A 23119-nucleotide genomic window follows, 5' to 3' on the forward strand; every position below is an offset into this window, starting at 1 on the left:
AATAACGAAGCCAATATAAATAAAACAATTATTATAACAATTAATAACATTGAACAACAGTATTTAATTTATTTACATTCACGTACACGCACTTGTACATATACATACTTTGTTTTTTTAACGTGACGGTAATAGCGGTAATAAATGTAATCGGTAGTTTATTTGTCGTACAATTTGTAATACATAATTGCCAAAACATTTTACATTTTTAACAAAAAATTACAATTAAAATTCATACAACTATTCTACCAAGAAGAGAAATTACCAAACGAGTTTGCCATGAACTTTTTCTTTTTTATCATAGGCTCGTTGTTGCTCTCTCCTTTGCCCATTCTGCAAGGAAATTTAAATAATTAACGATATCGTAAAGTTCTTTAAATCGGTAACTCTACGCGCGATTCGACATTACTTATCTTCTCCTTGGATCGTTCTGATGTATTTTCCTACACCAGATCTATACACTTTTAACTCATTTTTCTCCGAGTTGTCGAGAGATTTATTTTTTATTTCTTCTTGCGCCAATCGCTCTGCTTCAGCTGCACGTTCAGCGATCAACTGCTCGTCAGCTTCTTGAAACGGATCCACAAAAACTTGAGCTTTCTGTATCGTTATGTCTTCTATCGGTCTATCCTTGTTGTCTACTTCGACCTTTTCAATGGCATTTAACGTTTCTAGTCCGCCTACTATTTTTCCAAAAACAGTATGTTTGCGATCTAGATGTCTACACGATCGGAACGTAATAAAACTGGAATAAAATAAAATACAATTAGATACTGTTATAGCTGTAATTATATATACACACATACAATTGTGATCCATTTGTGTTTGGTCCAGAATTCGCCATAGATAGAATACCCCTTCCTTGATGAATCAAATTTGGCTTGAATTCATCTTCAAATTTTTTACCCCAAATAGATACTCCTCCATTACCAGTGTTCGTGGGATCGCCTCCTTGTATCTAAATAAGCAGATATTACATATTTTGATATTGCTTACAATTTTTACAGGATCAGAATTAATGTACGTGCCATGAAATTTCGTATGGATCTATGAAATTTTGTACCATCGTAGTATCCGTTCTGACAATGTTTTATAAAATTTTCGCAAGTTTTTGAAACGAGATCGCAATGTAGTTCCAAATTTAAAGCACCATAATTGGTGACTATCCTGACGTATCCTGAACAAAAAGTATCAGATAATTAAATTAAACATAATGAAATACAAAATATTAATCGTTCACCTTTCTTTTTAACTCTCTCGTATCGTACTAAATCTTCCGCGATAACTGCTGCCTGATGCATGGTTTCTGTTGGCATTACCGTTGATGTAAAACCAGCTGCTACAGCACCGGTAGAATAGTGTGCCTATAAACAAATATCCTCGTACTATGAATCATACTTGTTAATGCTAAAACAGAATATATAGTCCAATTAATATACAAACAGCATTAAATTTATCTGCTTTTGGTTTAGAATTTTCATGCTTGGTTTCAGCTTGTTTATAATCTCTATCCAACTCTGCTAATATTTCTTTAGTTTCCATAGATACGGTTTTCAATTTAGCATTTGGGTTACTTCGTTCCTTTATAGTTTCTGAAACATTATTTTTCATTCTAACATATGGAATATAATTATCGTTAAACATACTCCAGCGTTTTAAATATAAAATGTTACCTTCGTCTTCGACTCTTATATTATTCTTAATATGATGGAATGTAGACAAATTAAATTTTGTTGCATAGTTTGGATCTTGGATTACAATAATATCCTTCCTCGTGAAAGGTTCATCGTTCACTAAATCTTTCCAATTACGTGTTTTTATATTTAATTGTTCTACTGCCTAAAAGAAACCAAACATTGACTAGTTGCCAATAATTATTTGCAAAGAATTAGAAATGATATTTATATACCTCGTATGAAAACACATTTCCGGTTGTTTTATTAGCAACGATATGAGAATGTTTAGTAAATAGTTTAAATAATACCGGACAGTGATACTGTCCTTCCATATTCTTAAAAAATTTAAGTTTTATTAAAGTCTTTGGATCTAATGTCTTTCCTGTAACAGGATTATGTTTGTATCTTTTTATGTATTCTAATATTGCTTCTAATTCAAAAATATTTCCATCTGTATCGCAATAGGGATGCTCGAAGGGTTGTAAAGTTAAACAACAATGATCGTAAGGCAAACGACGGAACGTTGTGTCTTCGCTCGATTCATTAGTTCCAGTCTTCCTTCCGCCATATAATGTTGTCCATTCTGTGTATGTTAAATACCTGCAGGGACAGTACATTTGTTTTTTTATGATCAACTTTTGTGTTATAACCTAAGTGTCATTTTTGCATCTTACATTTTATCTTTTTGATGTTGACGTTTACCCATTTTGACGTTTTTATTTGATGCTTTCACAGATCAAATATCTTATTTAATATTGTTTACGCGACACAATTTCTGGAAATAAAAAATTAATTATTTACAATAGTATCATGTAAAATGTAAATGTATTATTTACAAACAGATCATATAAAACTATGTATACAGCATCCACTGATCGTATAACCTCAAAAAGACATTTCAATGAAATTATTTACATAATTTACGTTCCGTTTCTGCTGTTAATACACACGCATACACTAGTATTAAACTACTGCAGTACTGCTAATGGCGTTCTAAATTTCCGCTTCCGACTTCCGAATACTTTCGATGCGGACAGTAGACACACTGCGAAAGTAAGTACTCTGTCTTCTTACATACTACGTATTACAAACGTGTGACGTCACTAATTTTGACACTATCTCCTGCTGCGACTACTATAGCAGAAATAGAAATCTAACACGATTCAAGGTGGCATTAAAAAAAAATACTAGGTACTTTGTTCAGAAATAAAAAGTAAAACTACAACTGAATGCTTTTGGAGAATACACCATTGCTAATCTATACAACTAAATTGTTTCTATTCAAATAAAAAATGTTATAACTTCAACAATCATTATAGAGTACATAAAAAAAACTTGGACGATGATTCTTACATCAGTAATCACAGATAAATAATAACTATCACCCATTGTCATAATGAATTATAAATACATATTTAAAAAGTAACAAAAATTTTCCGTTGAAAAAAGTACATAGCAAATTTGAACGGCTATTTAAGCGATCGAGTACTTAAATTAAACTCAAATGTATGGGTAATTTGCAGCAGTTAGAATTAGAAAATATTCTAAACATTATACGACTAATTATTATATTATTATCACTACAAAATTTTTTGCTATCGTAACTCTTTTCACAATTATGTCTATTATGACTGTAACATTGTTCATGATCGTCAATGCGATTTCCGCATATAAAATTTATTACAACCATAGGAAACGTATAATACAAGTTTAAGCATTCTATCAAGCATAATAAGATGGTGGCATCGTCAAATCTTGTAACACGGTTAACTGTTCTTCCGTAAAATGTTGAGCATACCCGTTCATGCCTTTCCATCCATTGTAATGCGTTCTTTTAAAATCATCGAGAGTCTTTCGAATTGTCGTCTGCAAATTAATAGACTTGTACTAGTAAATGATACAGATGCATTTTAAATTTATGTACTAACCGGTATAGGTTGTGGATCATTCATGTGAGGACTAAGATGTTCAAAAATTGAGGGGACGTATTTTGGTATATCATACGGATGAGCTTGAATGAATGCACACATTCCTAGGATAGCTGCATGACGTAAACGTATAGCGTCGATTTTTAAATTTTTCCTCGTAGTCTCCGAATTCCCATAATTTGAACGTCCTTTCTTCCATAATTTGATTTTTGCTTGCTTCTTAAATTCGTCCTAAAAAATTACAAACCTTTGTACAAACTGTTCTTTATTTTTTTAAATCCCTTGGAAATATTTTGAGAATACTTACCAACAACTTTTCTTGTTCAGATATAAATGTACAATGCAACAATCCACTAAGTACTTGACCAGCGCTTTTTCTTACTTCCAATCGTTCATCTTCTAATAAACGTAGAACTATCTCTTTAACGGAAGCGACCCACGTTGGATTGCTCAGTAATATACTCATATTATGAAATACCAACACTTGAAGGAATCGCAAGCAAGTGAATCGTGTCCACCAGGATGTATGTTTCGACATTTTTATCACTGCGTCCAAAGCAATTGGCATATTATGCGACAACGTGAATGCCTCTGCAAGTATCGCTAACGTAGATTTACATAACTTCATTAACTCTTCGTCTGCTTCGCAATTTTCCAATTGACATATCATCGGAAATACCCTGTAAAATTCTGGCTGCAGACCGTTCTGCGAACGAATCACAGTGTTCGTAATCCATTTGCAAACTGTCTTAAGTAATCGAATTGCTGCCTCGCGATCTTCCGTATTTATCTTCGAGTCCTTCAAAGAATTGTTACATTTAACATCAGCCACCTGCGAATCTAAAGATTCTTCCTTTTTGTCAACTATTGTACTTTCATTCACAAGAGATTGCAATCTTGGTACTATTTTATCGATTAAATCTTCAATTCGTAGCGTAAACTGATTATTTGGAGTTCCTGGAAACTTTAAATCTGCAGTGAACACTGTCACTAAAACGGAACCTAATCTTTCTCTGACATTTTCCAGCGGGCTTGCCAGCAATCTATCTTCCGTACGTTTCAAGAGACGGTGCAACAATTCCGAAACCCGCCATGATTGTTCGTTCAGGATCATTTGCAGAACAAACAAACGTCCACATTCGTTGAAAGATGACTCCGATTCGCCAAAACGAACCTCTTCCATCAGACATTCCAATAACCAATAATGCTTATTCGGATCTCTGTCTTGCTGGGCCGAAGCAAAACACGAGCCCCAATCTATTACAGAATCTACAGTCAAATTAGCCAGGGCAAGCTTGATGATTGGTAACAAAGAATCCCACATTTCGCAAACCATGTTATACGGCCAATGTTTCGAGCCGTTAATAATCCCAGCAATTATTTCTGCAGCGCATCTCTGACTACTTTCTTGTTTATCCGTGACTAATTTACGCAAATGTGGCAGAAAATGTTTCAAAAATAATATTCCGTGATTACGAAAGACACCTTTGAATAGAAGAAATTTGTAACAGTTGAATTTGTCTTTGCCTTTTTTTTCTTCGAGACTGAAGTATCTTATAAGTTTCTCAATGTTCTGCGGATCGTTGAAAAAACGAACGACTTCTTTCTCGTGGTCTGTTAAATTTCGTATATTTGGATCTAGACACGGTTGTTCGGACGAAGGTGCATAGATCTCTATTTTTTTCGGCCATGTATAATATCCCATATACGTCTCATGTACAAATCTAGGTTCGTCCCACTGTTCCGCAGTTACAGGACGCGTTTCGTAATTATATTGAAGCCAAACATTGTCCGATCTTCGTCCTGGTGTTAACTTCTGAGACTGATTTTCTTGCTGTGAATTTTTGCCCAACATTGGCGAGTCGATAGTTATCTTCGGATGTTTTCTTTTTTGTTGTTTCAACATGTACGCGACCACTTTAATAGCAACTTTTCTTTCCTGCAACGAATCGTGTATTAACGCTTCTAGGAAATAACGCACCACCTTTGGAGGATACGTTTGATCTGGATGAATCAGATCTCGAATAAAACTCATCGCCATCAAGCGATGCCGCCAGTGTAAATTTTTTTCCGAGAGAGCACGGAACAGATCGCCCACCAAACCATTGTACGATACAAGATTCGATTCCCCGGTTTCTCGTAATATTTCTAAGGCTTTCTCAATTTCATCTTTAGTAGGCTGAGGTAGATTAGGTTGTGGATAAGTTGCCCATAAATCAATCGCGAGCGTTGCACACGTTTCTGGTAGTTTGTGTTTAATGGTAATTGTTGGGAAACGTTCGTTTATAATTTCCACTAAATGTTCCTTTAAACGGATTACGGAGAGTTTCTCAGACGTTTTAGAAAGTACTATAGCTGGCCACAAAGATCTCAGCATGTTCCAGTCGCGTTTCATAATGATGGGATCAATTTTCGAATGAAACAAGATATATAAAACACCCTGTTAAAAAGAAAAAAAATGTTAACGAAAATTCTAACAAAAATTTACCTAATTTTTTATTGCTATTATTATTATTATTATTATTACCTTATACGCGTCATGATTTTCTTCCGTGTCGTTTTTCAATACATCGAGTAATCGTGGAACGATAAGCTTGTAAGAGTACAATAAATGTTGAAAAGCATGAGAGAGACTGGATTGAGCCTGCGATCGCACATCTGCATATCTGCTGATAGCCAATACAAACAATTCGAATATGATTTCTTGATGTGTTTTTGTTAAGATAAAACTACGCGAATGGACACGCGTTTCGTGTTGAATTTCTGCAGATTGCAATACAAAAGGTCCTATTAGCCCTTTGTTTCCTCTTAGACGATCCTTCATCATCTCGATTATAGTATAAAAGTTTTTGCGTCTCGCTTCGTATGCATCGGACAAACGAATCTTTCCTAATAAAAGACTGCTCCAAATCTAAAATTGAACGTTTAAATTTGCTTTAATTCTTTTAACGATTGTTACTCTGGAGCAGTAAATTAAAATAAATACCTTTATTAAAACAAATAAACTTTTCGTGTCGTCTTCTGCATTTTTCAGTATTACTTTTTGCACATTGCTCGCAAGCGTTGCCATAGAACGTCTTACGTTACTACCATCAGGCATCGATATTTCTTCCTTCGTACCAAGCGTTGGTGCAAAAGGCACCCACTTCAAAGACGATTTTACTGGAAGTAATGGTTCCTCTTCCCATAGCGGTAATACAGATTCGCAAGCTTGAATAATGCTGTTTACAATATTCAAGCTAGTCAGCAACTCTTCTCTGCAATTACATATATTCACGATGATAGTTTTATTTCGTGTATTAAAAAGGAAGGAGAGATCATAGTAATAGCAAACCTCGTCAGTGTATTCCAGTCTTCGCAATATTTTTCTAATCGATTTATCTCGGGCAATAAATATTTAAAAAATATTCGATTTAACGAGGCCATTTCATCTTTACCGGGAATGTACCATTTAACAGTCAAACTATTAATGTCCAGAGTTTGACCCCAGTGCGTAACCTCGGTAGATTCAAACTGATACGGCATCATATTGGATAACGAAGAAAGAATAGATTTCAGTAACGTGCATGCTAAATTGTTTCCTTCCCTTGATTTTAAGACCAACACGCGATCAAGAACGATTTCCAACGTATCCACGTGCGGTAACAAATTCTTCCCTGATGTACAAGTGATCGCAGACAAAAGCAGCATCGCGTACAAAAGACGACCGTCTAAATTTTCTTCCTTAACGATATCGTTACTTTCGCCAGTGATGTCTAAGATAGTTTGCGAAAGTACAGGTAACAACGAATGTAACGTTTTCTCACCATTAACGTAGGCAAATACTCGGCACAATACAGCGACAAGTTGCCCGGCAACTTTAGTTTCGAGAATACGTTCAGTTATGAACGTGCGTAATTTGTGCAGAGCGCACTCAAAAATCTTGTCGTTCATCTGAATCAACAGTACCGTGAATACTTCCCTCATCACAGACTCTGTAACTTTTTCCAATTTACTTTTCTCGTCACCGGCACGAGTTTCCAGTCTGACATTTTCCAAAGTAAAGGAATCTATCAGAGAGAATACTCTGTCCAGAAATTGTAAAACAAAGTCTTCAAATCTCGACGCTACTGTCTCGTAAAAGACTCTTTCTTCCTCGTCCTCTATTTTACTTAGTTTAGAAGGGTCCACGATAGGTATGTAAGTAACATAAATTGTAATAAGTCGAAAAGCAACAAAGCATTTTTCCATATCGTTCGGATCGATGCCAGGTAAAAGTAAAAACAGCAATGGTAGAATATGCGTTGGTCCTTCTGGATACGTATAACCTGAACAAAGCAGAAGAAAGATTAACTTTCCAATAATTATTTTAAACATACAACAAAAGTACAATCTGTACCTTCGTTTATATTTCTAGCCCCTTCTGCCATTGGTCTAGCTATTGCTGCCATGTAACTCAATGTAGCATTCAATTTATATGGTTCTGCTGTAAGAGAGTCCAACGTAGAGGATACTCTCTCTAAAACATCTGGGATAACTAAACTGGGCCTGATACTGGCAAGATGTTGCAACGCTCGAGAGGCACTGTTAACACATAACTTGCTAAACATAGCCGTCATAGTTATTGGCATCATGCTTTTGACAAACGCATCAATATCGCTGTCCGTTAATTTGTACTCGTCGGGAACGGGCGTTTCCCATGTTTGCTTTGCATGTCGTTCCCTATAGCGTTAGTAAGATACAATGTTGTTAATTTCTGTAAAAACATTGTAAAAAGTATATTTTAAAAAGTACAACGATCCTTACTTGTGCAAACGTGTGACAAAGTGACATGGAAGCTCTACGAGGATCTCCTTTAATTTCTCCAACCAACGACCAGTGTTGGCTGGATGAAAATATGTTTCAATAGTTTTTAAAAATTTGTCAAGATACATTTGCGTAGACGAACCATGCCCCTAAAAATATGACACAATACACAAAATAAAATTTAATTCGTTTAAATGTAGTTAGTAATCGATGCTTAATAAAGTCCTACCAGAGCTGCTGCTATCCATATGGCTATACAAGAAGTATCTATTTTGTGATGTTTATATCTTTGTACTTGGTTGTACGACACTGGAAGCCTCAAGCATCGCACGAACCTAGTGAACATTAATGGAATATGCGGTTCCCAATTTATATATCCAATGTTATGAGAAGCCAGTCTTGCCATTAACCACATCATATCATTTTCCCAAATTGGTGCATTATGACAAACTTCCCATAACGACATAATTTCATCGAACCATAGTTCGTGTCCCATCGAATGATATTTGGGAGGTAACTGAACCGGTAAGAACTTCTTTAATGTTTCCAAACTTGTAGACATCGTTATGAAATTGAGGGGGAAGAAAGTTGGTCTCAATTCGTCTAATATTTCCTGCGTTGCGCTCAACTATTACGAAGAAATTAATCTCTGTTCTTTCACCGACTTATTAGGAAAAAAAGATAAGAACTTACAGGAAAATAAATCTTCACAGCATGTACAAGTATGTTCAATTTATCTGATAAACAAGCGAAAGAACGATACATTCTGATGAAACTTTCTTCATTTTTTCTCACGTGTTCAACTAATTCGTAAAGAGGTCTCCATGGAAGTTCCAACTCCTCGGGAGATATTAACCTTTTCTTCCTAAAAATATAATAACAATGGTAAGCTTAAGCGTCGAAATCAGTGACAAGATTATATGTAAAAATCCAATCGAACTTACTTTAATAATAAAATTAATGTAAAACTAAATCGACTCACTAAAAATGGTTCGAGTTTTGGAATTGTAACCAGTTCGTACATTAATTTTACAAATAAAATATGATCTTCTTTACTAAATTTCATTCCGTATATTTTTATGTACCTATAATAAATACACACAGAATTCATATTTATGTAACGTTTTATAATCGTATTAGATAATGTTCTTATTGAATCCTCATGCTTATTAAGACAAACCTGAACAATAAGAATTTGTTAAACTTACTCGCGTAATCTGGTGACCCAAAGAACACAGCCTGGTTGCATTTCACGAAGAATAACAGCTCGTCCTAAATTTGCTTTAATCTCGGCTAACAAAACCTGCGATTCCGCCTCTAAATCATTTACGTAAGGTAACAACTTATTGTACTTGGATTTCCTTTGAAATTCAATCTTGACATGTCCAGTTGACGAACCCATGGCTTCTTTATTTTTTAAATTTTTGTAATTAAAAATATTTTCACTGTCTTCGTTCATAATTATTTAAACGTATTATCACAAGGATATGATATAGGTTAGACACATGTATCTCACAGGAGAGCACACGATATAATGCAAAATCATGTACGCTGGCGAGTCAGTAACAACTTGCTGATTTTTCTTCATTTTTAACGAGTCATGTTTTGCATTCCAGTGGCCATATTTGATACATTAACTCTGAAAGGTCCGAAGAAAAACTGTTGGTAGATATATCCGCCAGTCGCAACATGGAACTAGAAAATTAATGAACGATTGCAACTGTCAATACAACGATGTCCTCCACCACATAGTAATTATTACCGTTTAAAATGAAAATCACTGATGATCGCCAATTTCAGTACAAACCAAGATTAGAAAACCTTAATTCAGAGAGATACATGCACTCTATTGTCGATTGTGACATTCATAGGTGTACAAGTTTAGAGCGATGATTAAACGATTTTCATGCGTATAAACGGTATAAACACGGTCAATATGGGCTAGTAATTTTTTGTTTTCTTCGATACAATATTGCTTTATGACAAATATAGAATGACACATTAGATTATGTGGCTCTCAGAACCATTCAATTTTTATGCGAAACATTTTTTGATATCATCAAAATTTGAGTCGATTAAATGGGTCAGCCTGCAGAGATCAGTGAATCTGGCATATCTGGTAAAAGATTTCGTAAAAGTTGGGGTCGTAATCTGGTGAACATACGACGTCCCCTACGATGTTGATAATCAACAGTTGATGGAATTTTTCGCTGAAAAAATGCGTATTTCGTTTCTTACTTCACGCTATGTAAACTAATTTTGGAGAACATGTCAAACCAAGAAGTAACGCTGAAAATAAATGAATGTATACTGTCGAAATTATGGTATACATCTCTTATTGTTTATCAAGAAAATGCTAATGATAAATCTCTTTCATCTCAAAGTGACGTTGTAGATTTTGTTGAATCCCAGACTTGGTTTAGAAACTTAATGTAAGTATAATAATAAGTACAATATAAGATGTCCATTTTATTTGTTAAATATTTTTCAGTCATCTGCAGAGCAAAGATCACCATAAATGGATTACCCAAATATTATTGCAGAAGCTTGTCGACAATGTAGATTTTACAGACATCGAAGATATAAAAAAACAACGTAGTTATGTAGAAATGATACACGCTTTACAATTATGCGAAAACATGACGATGCATGTACAACAGGTATTTTAAAAATTGATTCGTCTATTTTAATCGTTAATCGTATTTCTGTTATATGTATAACATGTTTTATTTCATGTGTTTTATAGGGATTGTTATCGATGTACCAAAGTAGTTCGGAACAAACAAATTCAGAAATTTTTGCGAAAATGCACGAAGAGTGTTTTGCACTTTTACGACAAAATATTTATAACAATTCGACTATCGTATGTTGGATCATTAATGAATTATTATTCGCATATTTTAATAAATCTACTACTATTGTTTGCAGTTTACAAGATTTATATTTGTCTCTTGTAAAAGAAATGTTAGAATCGAAATTAATAAATGACAATTCTGTTGGATGCGTATTATGTGTTATTTCGAAAATGAACATACTTGAATCTAATACAATTGAATTGTCAAGATCGTATTTTCCTATGCTTTTAAAAACATGTAACATCCAAGATATTGACCTTGTATTATATTCAAAACCGGAGATAAAGCTTTTTAACGAGTGGTGCAGCTTTCTGAATGAAATTTATGCACATTCTAAAATTGTTAACAATCTGAACGATGCATTAAAAATTCAAGAGGGATTATTCAATTGTAGTTCTAACTCTACGCCATTTATAAATAAGAATAATCTTATAAAAAGGATAACTAACACAAAACAACACTGGGTTACAGATATTTTGGTAGGTGATAACATAATAACTATTTAGTTAATATTATAATGGAAATCGTAATACTATTTTTATCTAATATTATCTTTCTTTCAGGACATGTGTTATGTTTTAATGACGAACGAAAAGTATGATAACATTTCATCGATATTATCCTATAAACTGACAAAGACTTTCTGGGCTGCTTTATTATTTAAAATTTTAAACGATTCAGTTCAGAATTTCGTATCTTCTGATAAAATCCAAGAAAATGGATACTTCATATGCGATTCGATTAAATTTCTAATGTCCAAGTGTGATTTTAATATGTCTTACGAGCGTACGCTACAAGAACTCGACATCGCATTAAAGAAATATGTTAAAATTGTGGAATATATCTTGAATTGGACGAAAGAAAATTTTACGAGAGATAATGACACTGAAATCGATGAGACAATTAAATCCATTGGCGCATTACAACAGAAAATATCTATGAAACAGATATTTAATTTTTTACTAGATTTTAATAGTCTTTCGGTATTGAAAATGACGACAGACATACACGAACAAGAGTACGATAAAATAGAAAATTTATTAGAAGACCTATGCGAATCTAAAAATATTTTCTACGCATACTATAGCATGCTAAATGCTCTGAAAGCTATTTTATTATACGATACTTACACTGTAAATCAAAACACTATTACAAGTCATTTCTCCGATATGAAATGTTATGTACAAATTTTGTACCCTCTCAGTTTGCGTCTACAGGTTGTAAAAAATATATTTTCTTTACTTTTCTTGCGATACGAAGACTTTGATCATACTAAAAGAAATTATGACAAGAATAATACAAGTACTTCGAATAATCAATTAAGATTCGAGAAGAAACGAGTCGAACAGAGCTTAAAAGGTTTCATTTGTAATAAATATGCCATAAAGGATATGTTATTTCATTTAAAGGAGATTATTTCAGTCACAGAAATTGAATTCATGAAAATGAAAAATGAAGATGCTGTATGTACAGAAGAAGAAGAGCAAATTCAAAGGGACATCTCTTCTATCGATGCAATAATAACAGATGCTAAATGGAGATTAGAAATTTATACAAACACACAGTTTACAGAAGAGGATAATATATCCAAAGTTGCAAATAAAAATGTAACTAAACCTAATGTTCTATTAGATGGAAAATTGATTTCAAATCGTTTCAAAGAAAATATACTTTTTTACCAAGAGGGTAACACTTTGGATGAAACGAAAGTTAGATCTGATAGTAGCTCTGAATCAGAATTAGTACATAATAACACTAAGTGGCAAAAGCATCCTAAGAATATAACATTTACAGCGAATACCACAGCAACCAAAGATGTCATATATAAACCATTGTTTGTTAACTTTATGTTAGCAACTAAAGAAAGCCTAGTTATACAATGTTTGTGGAAAAATGATTATACAACAGCACAGGATATTATCGAGGTAATCTGATTAATGGATATGAATTTATATATTTCTTATTCTGGCTTCAAATTGTTCGAATGCATTCTCTTCAAATTCAGTAGGTTCGTATGTAATAAACTGTTGCGTCTCTTCGTTCTTTTCAACTTCTTTAGCTAATGTTCCAGGAGGATTAATTGCATAATATTGTTTTGCAAATAAAATCCTTCTTCTGGGAAAACAGAACTCGCAACGAAAACAGCAGCAACACCAACCTATGGAACGGCACACTGTTACTGTTGTAAATTATTACTAAAACGGCTTTCGTTGGATAAAATCATTCAATCGTGCGCACTACCTTTGTGACACCAACAAGGAATCGCAAGACATACATAAATTAGAAACCATATTCTAATGATCAACCATGCTTTCTGTACAGACTTTTTCACAGTTTGATCTTCAGATTCATAGTTGTGTATTAAACAATCGATAGCTTTGATACCAAATTTTTTTGATGTTTTTGTACAATTTTTGAAATCAAGTAACTTTTGCAGCGTTCCTTTGGGATATTCACTTTTCTCTGTTTCTTTCGATTTATTCTCGTTAGTATAATTTGATATTTTGTCAACGATTATATGCTGCGATATTTCTTCTTCGTATTCCTTTCTAAACTTTTCGTAATCATAAATTTCTTCGCCCGATTCTGTTTCTTCTTTATAACTATCAGTATTGGGAATATTTTTAACAGTATCCCACATCGAAGAATCGATTTCTTCATTTTCTTCCAGCGGTATTTGGTACAGGTGTTGCTCATTCTCGCGTTTCGTGCGAAATATGTTTTTATACAAACTTCGATTATTATTCTTTTATGATCTAGAAATAGGTATTGATTAGAACTAGAATTTTATTATTGTACAAAGTTTATCACTTAATTATGAAGCACTTTGTCTAGATCTTCTTTAAAACCAGCAATAAATGGTTTGTCATTTCTTTCTATCATGTTAGGGGATTCCCATACGATTGGTTCCAATTGAGTAAAGACATTTGCAAATTGTATTTTATTCACAATTTCACGTTTATTGTAATTTTCGACCAAAGAATGTAGCGGTTTGTATCTACTATCATCTTTCATGTAAAGTCCCATGGTTGCAAGATCAGCAGGCTGAATCATTTCATTTTCACTTTGTTCATCGTAGTCTTTATTATCAGATGCAATCTCAAATACTTTTTTATCTTGTAAATTGATCTATACAAAATACAAGATATGGTAGTAAACTTGTAAACAATAGCAGTTAATAAAACATTATTAGTCGTTAATACGCAACTTTATATAATGGTAATGAAAAAATAGAAACATTTAATAACATCAAGATAATTGATATTTTCTGAAATAACATATTCAATTGGTTCTTGCTTTATTGTTTCTTTTTATGTTGTAGAAATCTCGCATAAAGGATTCTCACCTAAATGGAGAAATGCAATTTTCAAAAGCGCTACACGCGTTCAGAGAAAACATTTATAAACAAACAAGTACATTAAAAGATAAAAATCAATCGAAAGAAAATGCACAATTTTCTACATTGGAGGTACAGTCTACAGATTAATTAATTTTATTTATAAGCAAAATATTTGATACTAAAATAATCATATTTTCACAGAATATCAGATTAATTGCACAGAAAGGTGTACACTCTTCTAAACAAACCAGCCAGCTTGAAACATTTTTGGCATCTCAAGAAATTAATTTGCGAATGTTGAACACAGACATTGTTAGTGGCAATGAAATGTTAACGATATGTGTATTGGATCTGGCTTTAACTATGAGCCAAATTTACTCCAGCTCGAATCAGTTTTTCGAAGTTGCAATGAAGTATTTGAAATTGTGCAAAACGTTTGACAATACTGAATATGCACATTTCTTTTCCAAGATATATCAATTGTTACATGAAACAAAAGAGAAGCTCTCGGTAGAAAATATACTTTGCGACGCAAAGATTTCATTGACCATAAACGAATATAAAGAGAAAGATGACTTTTGGAACGATATTGTGATTAAATACCACGAATTTAAAGAGACACAGGCAGATAAAAATACAATCAATAAAATATTGAAGCACAGTAATTATTTACCGGGTTTAAAAATAATTGGTAAAATGGCTGTTATTTCCAATGGAACGGAGAAATATATGCAAAATATCTTCTCCCATTTGCAACTTCTGCATACAATTATTCCAACCGATCAATCGATACTTACGGTTTCTGATTTGTTAAAAATTTCATTACCTTATTACTTTGGTTACCAATTATTTGAACTTAAAATTGAGCCAAATAAGCTTGAATCAGTTGCACACAATTTGCAGTTTAATTTAGTATACAGCATTCTTACAAATGCTTGTCCTAAACTGTTTTATGAGAAAAGTATGAAGTACACTATCGATAATAAAGAAAATGGTTGCATCATTTTAAATAAAGCATCATATGAATCGGTATGTATCAATTTTTGTATGTATCAAACAATTATAAAGAACACAAAATAATTATTGCTATTGCAGGATTTAAATTATAAAGTGGAAGGACCAAATCGATGCGTTTCAGAGATATTAACGGAATTGCTGGAAATTTTACAGAATTTAAATTTGGATCAATTTTATTTGAGCCATGACATTTGCAAAACTATTTCCAAACGTTCTGATATTCAAGATGTATTGAGTAAAACGACTCGTCTCATAAATCTAGATTTGAGCGAATTATCTATGGGCAATGAAACATTAACTTTTCTTCTGAACACGTGGAACCTCATGTTTTTACATACTACTTTGACTATCTGGGCACATCACCCTCCTTTTAATAATCTACAACATGCAATCTCATTGATGTCGATTGGTTATTTGATCGGCGATTTAGGTCTAGTAACGCTTGCTGCGCTTAGATCAAAATTGCTAAATAATATTATGCTAAACGATAAATTCTTCCTCCAACTCGAAGAACTCAATGAACCTGTATGGCAAGATTTAGATATTACCCATGACCCAAGAGTGATCTTTATGATGGCTAATGAATTACATGGAACACCTTGTGTTCGAGTAAGTTGCCGTTCGTTTCATAATTACGTCTTATAATTAATTTATTAAAATACTTATTTTCCTAGGTCTGTAATGCGGAATCGTTGAACGAAGATCTGAGCAATGCTTTTCACGAATATCTTGATCATTATTCATCGAATCATGAAAAACCTTTGGAAAACACAGAAAATCAAAAAATAATTTTTTTACCCGATATCACGAAACAATATCAAAATTTCGTATCTCAAAAATACAACTGTAATTCAAACGACATCGATAACGGCGATAATATATTCTCAGTAGATGATTACTTTAAGCTCTCTAAAAGAGACATAGTTATACAATATACTGCGCCTTTCTATTTGTACGATATAATATTGAAGTATACAAATTGTTCGAACGTATGTCGTAAAAAGCAGATCAATCAACAGAACGATGTATGGGAAACTCGTATTTTAAGATCGAGTTTGTTGCAATACTTGGAAGGACATTGTTGGGTTGTTTCTTATCTTTTACAAAGAATATACAACGAGAATCCAACTATTTTAGAAAATAACTGTGATAATCTGAAACGTACTGCTTGTCTCGAAAATCTTTTAAGTTCGTCATGGATCATCGAAATGAAATCGTTGTTTGAAAATAATCAAACTCTCGCGGCTATACTCGAAACGATACCGATACAAAAAATGTGGTTTCATTTTGAAAGCGCGTTGGAAGAAAATGAATGGTATAATTGCTTGAAGCTAATAAATGCCTTGCCAGATAATCTGATCAAAAGTACAGAACTTGAATGTTTTAAAGACAAAGTCCTCAGTTACATAGTTTCGAAGGAAGATATTGAATTGGACGAAGAGATATTGCAATACGTGTATCAAATTAAAGATGTGTATGTTTTGTGTCAAACAGTACTATATAATATCAATAAATGGCATATAAATGTTTGTGAAAATGCTTTACTTTACGCAGTACATCATGCTGACAGGCACAAATTACCTACGCATTGTAGATCACAGTTAAATGAGATCCTACACAGGGTATTTGTTTTTCATAAAATGTTTCCGTATTGCGTGATGAAATCCAATGGTAATTGGTACGACGTTGCTTACTGCACAGAAAAAGTTGATGCATTTGAAATTATCAAGATATTAATAAACGCAGATAAATTTGAACTATGTTTAGAGTGGTTAGAGTGTCAAGCATTCTCTTTAGAAATACACCCCTCTGTGATGCAAGATTTCTTGATGGGTCTTTTAAAAAATGAATCTCCAAACTTTAAACAGACGTTAAAGGTACTTTGAAGGACATTCAAAAAATGAGTATATTTACGATTGCTTTAACTAATGCAGTTTTTCCTTTCAGTTTCTTCATGCATTACCTTTGAATCAATCGGTCAAACTATGCAAAACTGTGTTAAAAGAATTAGAGTCTATCGACTCTCTTCAATTTATTTGTAATTATTTGTTAGAGTATTGTAAAGCAACAGAAACCATAAAATACAGAAGAACCTTAATAGGGATCGATATTTTACACATGTTAAAGTCTCAAGAAAGATCATTATACATTCACCTTATAAAAGAACCATTGTTAATGTTAGAACAGTTGTTGATGAATTGTAAATTTGAAAGTATCCAAAAAATATTGAACAGAATCCAAGATAAATTGCAACAGGTGGATATTTCAAGAAGTAGCTTTGACGAAATAATAAAATTCTATGCTCAAAAGTCGTTGGATTGTCGTGTATCTTTACAATGCGATACCATTGAAACCAAATCAAAGAACGTACAACATTCCGTCTCAAAAACAGAAAATATTAAATTTGTAATGCCTATTCTAGTTCCCACTAAAGAAGAATGGATACCTAATGATAAGGTACAACACAAAAACGATGTGCAAGCTTTTTGGTGTAGCTTGGTATTTAAACTTGTTTAAATTTTCGTTGTTTAACAGGCCACAGAGTGCAGTTGTTGCAAAATCGTTATATTTTCGATGTTTAACAGACGACACCATTGTCGTAGATGTGGTCGTGTTATCTGTGCCCAATGTTCTCAACATCGCATGCACGTGTCTGGATATCCGCCTTCTGTACTTGTACGTGTGTGCAATGATTGCAAACAACAGACAGTGTTACAAATGCAAGTCCATCACGGAGCACAGTCTACATCGAGCAGCGAAATGTTTGATTACTGGCAATTAACGAAAGATCAAAAGCATAATCAAACTATCAGAGAAGAATTTTCGTTCGAGTATGCACCAAACATTTCTCTGTGCTTGGCTATCCTTAACTTGTACTCTGACCATAAAACATACACTAGGTAATAAATATTTTTACACATATATTTATATAGAAATTCTGTAAATATTTTCAATACAAAAATTTATTGTTTCAGCTTTTTATTAGATCGTTGCGACGAGATAAAACATCTCTTACAACCTGTAAGCGGGGGAAAAGTAAATCCAGAGGTAGACCATACTGTAATAATTAAAATGATACGTTCTCTGTTAATTGCCGCAAAAGTGAAATGTGCAAAACTTGGTCTTAGTACTGGATTAGCACACTGTGATCGTTTTTTGTCGCAAGTAGATCTTATTGCTAGTTTTATCCAGTCCGATTGTTTGTACCTTGTGCCCTCTGACGATTTGAAAGAACGTACCTTGAGACAGTTTAGGGATCTTCTAATTGAAAAAGAACAATGGATTCTTGCCCTAGACGTAAGTACTAAAGCAGGATTGGATACACAAGGTGTTTGGGTAACTTGGGGCAAAGCATGTTTGAAAATGGGATACTTTGATCAAGCACGAGACAAATTTTCCCATTGCCTTGACAAAATTCAGTTCGACGACATCGACGATTGGGTACTATTATCATATTCCAAAGACTCGACTACGTCGGACAAAAGAGAAAATCGAAAATTTACAAGGGAGAATAAAATCGACGAGGATAATGAATTTACAATGGACGAACTATGCATAAGAAGAGAATTTTCAAAAAGTCGCCCGTTAAAAGATCCACCATTGCTTTCAGAGATTTTACAAATGTTGAATAACTTGAGCACGTACAAACAACATGTACAACATTTCCATCAATATAAGTCTATGGCTTTACAAGATGTATTGAATAATTTTGGAAATCTGAAAATGGCGAATCAAAGGCAATTAATCGTTAAAAATGCATCTTCGGTCATGCAAAACGTTTACTACTACGAAAGTCTTTATTATTTATTAACTTATGGAAGCTATAATTCGATTTTAGAATTCTTTCTGAAACACGAACAATTTGACGAATGCCTTACTTTCACTTTAGAGAATGATTTAGAACCCGATTTATTCTTCAATGCGATCTATTTATATTGTTTGAAAAACGGAACTACTGGGAAACTTCACGAGGCTATGAAAAACAGGGATCAAAATTTACTAATTTGGAAAAAGTATTTGATATGCGTGTGTCACAGTCTGGAAAGGAGACAATACTTAAACATTCTGTATCAGTTGCAATTATTTATGAAAGACTCTATTCGAGCTGCAATGACATGTATTCGTTTTTACTGCAACGAAGTAAGCAATTATACAGATTTCTGTATCAGAGAGAGTTTCTTACACGATGCCCAAAAGCACTTGGAATCTGAATTGCAAATCGAAACGTTGAATCGGAAAAGAAAAAAGAGCACAAGTTCTATGCATAGCAATCAAGGAATTCTAACAATGGAAATGGAACCTTTGGAAATAGATAGACACATTAACACGATCTGTAGACAAATGGAAATTGCAAAGTATTTAGCAACTTGTGAAAAAGAAGGAAGGTCTCCCACTCAGTTTTTTAATTTATTTCCAGGCAAGGATTGTGATAATGGTCACACGTTAGAATTGCCAACTTTATTTGGCAATCAACAGCAGAAAATTGATTTAACTGTACTAACCATACTCTGCGGACATAATGTCGAAGAAGGATTCGGAATAGCGTTTAGAATAATGCAAGGTCTTTTTCAGTTATTTAAACGTGATTTAACTACCTTGTAGATTATACAAATAATTTGTATTATTTCAGATTATAATCTACCGCAGCAAAAAGTGTATTCATTAACTGGTCATATCTTGACACTTGGGAACAACATTTCTGCAATAGAGCAATTAATTAAATGCTGTCATACATCTGGTATCCAAAATTCGTATATCATATCGGATTATGTTTTGACGCATTGTGTGAAATTGTTGTTGAATAATTTGCACAGTAAACCAGAATCGAATTTAAAAAATGATGTCCAGAACCTCGTCAGATTAATAACCGACATAGAACTAAAAGTAAAATTCTATACTATACATACTAATTTGTTAATTTTTTCGATATACTTTCTTATTCGTTTTATTTCTAGATAAATGCATATATTGAATGCAAGCATCTGAAAGCTGCGTACCTATTAGCTGTTAAGCATTCACGAGCACAAGATATAAGAAAAATTTTAAAAGAATCCGATAGGCTCGGTCAAAATGCAATTAAAGCAATATGTATAAAATGGCTTCAACAAGAACCAAAGTCATAATTTTAAGATGTATTATAGAAGTATGTTAGAGGCAATAAGTTCCTCCGTTTTTATTCATTACTATTACGAGATATTTATACTATAACTTTAAAACTGTAATTTTAGAAATTTTATACAAGTTCTTAAAATGATTCCAAGTATAAACTAAAAACGTTGTCTTTCTTATTGCATTCCATAACTACTTGTCTAATTAAATATTATAATTTCGAACTAATTTTTACCTTAATTAAATACTACAATTGCAAAATTTAATAAAGTATGCATAACATAATTATGAAAGTAAAAAGTGCAATAATTGCAGCATTTGGAAAAGTTTATTCAAATTACGAATATATATAATAATAATAAATAACATTTAAACACTTCATAAAATATGTCTATTTTCATAAGTAAAATAATACATCTTTATTAATTATTTGTAATTATTATACTTAAATCCAAACATAGTACTAATACCTCTTTCCTTACTTAGAAAAATGCAAGAATGAAATGAATATTATCGGACACTGTTGAAATGTATCTATACACGTTACAAATTCTACATTATTATTAAAGTTGTTATAAAGTGTTTCAATAGTATAAATTATCTTTTACGTTATTCTACTTTCAAATTCAATAATATTAAATATATAAATAAAAGTAACAAAATCTATTATACTTTGATCGTTTGCCTTTTCATTTAAAATGTAATTTTCTTTTATTTGTAATTAAATAAATAAAAGAAGTTTACGTTTTCCACAACACTGTAAATTATAATTATTCTAGGATGTTTATTTGTGATATTTTTTTTTTTTATAACTCACTTAAGCTGATAGTTTTTCTTCATATTTTTCTGCGAATGCAGGATCAGTATTTTTAATCGACAAAAGCAAAGAATCCTTTTCTTGTTGAGACCAATTATGGCTCCACTCTTGAAAGAGTTTTACTCTACATTGAAACAGACTCGGAGGTCTGTCGGATCCTTCCACGTGCCCCAAATTTTCCATTCTGGATACCAGTCCATTAACAAGACCCGAGGGCTCGCACTGTTCCAATAGTACGCTCAAGAAGTCATTCCTTTGCATTTCTGACCACTCTTGAAACCATACTATTACATAACGCAGCTGAGCTTCGTTCGATAGCACAGTAGACATGTTTTATCTTTAAAAAGAAAAATGAAATTCCCAATTAACATGACAAAAAAATTATAAAAATAATAATTTACAAACATAATGAAAATTACGAGTTAAAAACAACAACTTTTTATATTTAAATATGAAACGTAAGAGGCAATATGATAATTAATAAAATACTGTTAAAATGTTATAGATACACGATAGCGTGCCGATAATCAATAAATATAATACATCAGTCTACATAGTACAGAAATATTCTCAATTTGTTATTATGGTTGTATTAGAATAGATTTGTACAATACAAGAAATTCATCTTTACCTGTCGCGTTTTACTTTATTGGCGATATAACTTTCTTCCGCTGATTTTCGATTTGTTGCTTTCAATCATGACAAAACATTCTGAGAAACAACGCTCATCGACAAAGATGAAATGACAAATACATCATATCATATAACCATGATATGTGTGAATACTTTATTTCAAAACAGTATACAAACGTTCTATAGCGATAAAATATTATTCCATACAATTAATCGATTAATTTGCATTTCTTAGGGTTAACTTCGATCTCTCCTTCAAAATCCGAATCGCTCTCCGACGTTAGCCGATCTAAAATTGATAAAAATTGATTAGTTCCCACAAGTTTTCGATCGTATAATTCGTGCAATTATCTTTAACATTTTTCTTTTCTTTTTTTTTCTCTTATTTACTTTCGTCGTTGAGCGAACCATCTTGTTTTTGTACGAGGCTCGTTATAAAATCGTTAATTTTAATTTGCATGCCTTTCAAACAAGAAATCACGTCGGTCAAATTATTTTCACTCAGCTCTACACTATTATTATTTTCGTAAATGCACTCATTATTTTCACAAATTTTTACACGCATGATCGTGCTGTTCATCATAATTTTCTATTTTCAATTAGTGTTTCATCGGTATTACGAAATATTTCCTTTCGCAAGTATGTAAGTTTTATATCGGTCAATACCCGCAAAAGTTTGTACAATTTGCAAAGCGCGCTAGGTATTCATTTTATTTTTTAACAGGATCTCTTAACGCTATATAATTTTTCAAAAAAGAAACTATACATTATAAATTCATTGTAAAATGCATGATATTTAAACAATTTTCAACGTTATCGATAAAAGTTTGGAATGCGATAGAATTTTAATGAAATGTTTATAACTTTGAGCATAGAGAATGCATGCGTTTCGTCGTCTACATATAGACCCGCCATAATATAAATGCGTCACATAATCACGGTTGTCATTTGTTGGAACT

At 32.7% G+C, this 23119-nt stretch overlaps 4 protein-coding genes across 5 annotated transcripts; 1 reads left to right on the top strand and 3 right to left on the bottom strand.

Moving 5' to 3' along the window:
- Window positions 1-104: 104 nt before the first annotated feature.
- LOC122399126 (RING-type E3 ubiquitin-protein ligase PPIL2) lies at window positions 105-3045 on the bottom strand. The gene is made up of 10 exons (XM_043399551.1): window positions 2592-3045; window positions 2351-2451; window positions 1910-2276; window positions 1674-1839; window positions 1444-1592; window positions 1241-1364; window positions 1029-1177; window positions 807-958; window positions 410-745; window positions 105-333 (listed from the first exon to the last, which is right to left on the bottom strand). Exons 2-10 carry the CDS (start codon window positions 2380-2382, stop codon window positions 246-248), a joined length of 1563 nt encoding a protein of 520 aa, XP_043255486.1. The 5' UTR covers window positions 2383-2451; window positions 2592-3045; the 3' UTR covers window positions 105-245.
- A 185-nt stretch (window positions 3046-3230) lies between these two features.
- Window positions 3231-9991, bottom strand: LOC122399125 (proteasome activator complex subunit 4A-like). Of its 2 annotated transcripts, XM_043399548.1 has the most exons (12): window positions 9598-9991; window positions 9334-9474; window positions 9083-9254; window positions 8619-9017; window positions 8390-8538; window positions 7983-8305; window positions 6939-7911; window positions 6591-6861; window positions 6132-6515; window positions 3912-6044; window positions 3605-3835; window positions 3231-3542 (listed from the first exon to the last, which is right to left on the bottom strand). In XM_043399548.1, exons 1-12 carry the CDS (start codon window positions 9846-9848, stop codon window positions 3399-3401), a joined length of 5571 nt encoding a protein of 1856 aa, XP_043255483.1. In that variant the 5' UTR covers window positions 9849-9991; the 3' UTR covers window positions 3231-3398. The 2 variants fall into 2 exon arrangements, with proteins under 2 accessions (XP_043255483.1, XP_043255484.1); XM_043399549.1 differs by lacking the exon at window positions 9598-9991 and having other exon boundaries at window positions 9372-9457.
- Window positions 9992-10182: 191 nt separating this feature from the next.
- On the top strand, window positions 10183-20788 carry LOC122399124 (zinc finger FYVE domain-containing protein 26). Its single transcript, XM_043399547.1, has 13 exons — window positions 10183-10821; window positions 10881-11049; window positions 11136-11723; window positions 11808-13169; window positions 14567-14713; window positions 14786-15613; window positions 15680-16210; window positions 16276-17478; window positions 17549-18058; window positions 18137-18501; window positions 18577-20162; window positions 20232-20485; window positions 20557-20788. The coding sequence occupies exons 1-13, from the start codon at window positions 10658-10660 to the stop codon at window positions 20722-20724; spliced, it is 7875 nt and encodes a 2624-aa protein (XP_043255482.1). The 5' UTR covers window positions 10183-10657; the 3' UTR covers window positions 20725-20788.
- Window positions 13194-14057, bottom strand: LOC122399127. Its single transcript, XM_043399552.1, has 2 exons — window positions 13486-14057; window positions 13194-13402 (listed from the first exon to the last, which is right to left on the bottom strand). The coding sequence occupies exons 1-2, from the start codon at window positions 13883-13885 to the stop codon at window positions 13194-13196; spliced, it is 609 nt and encodes a 202-aa protein (XP_043255487.1). The 5' UTR covers window positions 13886-14057.
- Window positions 20789-23119: the final 2331 nt, after the last annotated feature.

The sequence above is a fragment of the Colletes gigas genome, unplaced genomic scaffold (genome assembly GCF_013123115.1).
Source record: "Colletes gigas isolate AHSC1104 unplaced genomic scaffold, ASM1312311v1 Colletes_gigas_Sc00012, whole genome shotgun sequence".
NCBI lineage: Eukaryota > Metazoa > Arthropoda > Insecta > Hymenoptera > Colletidae > Colletes > Colletes gigas.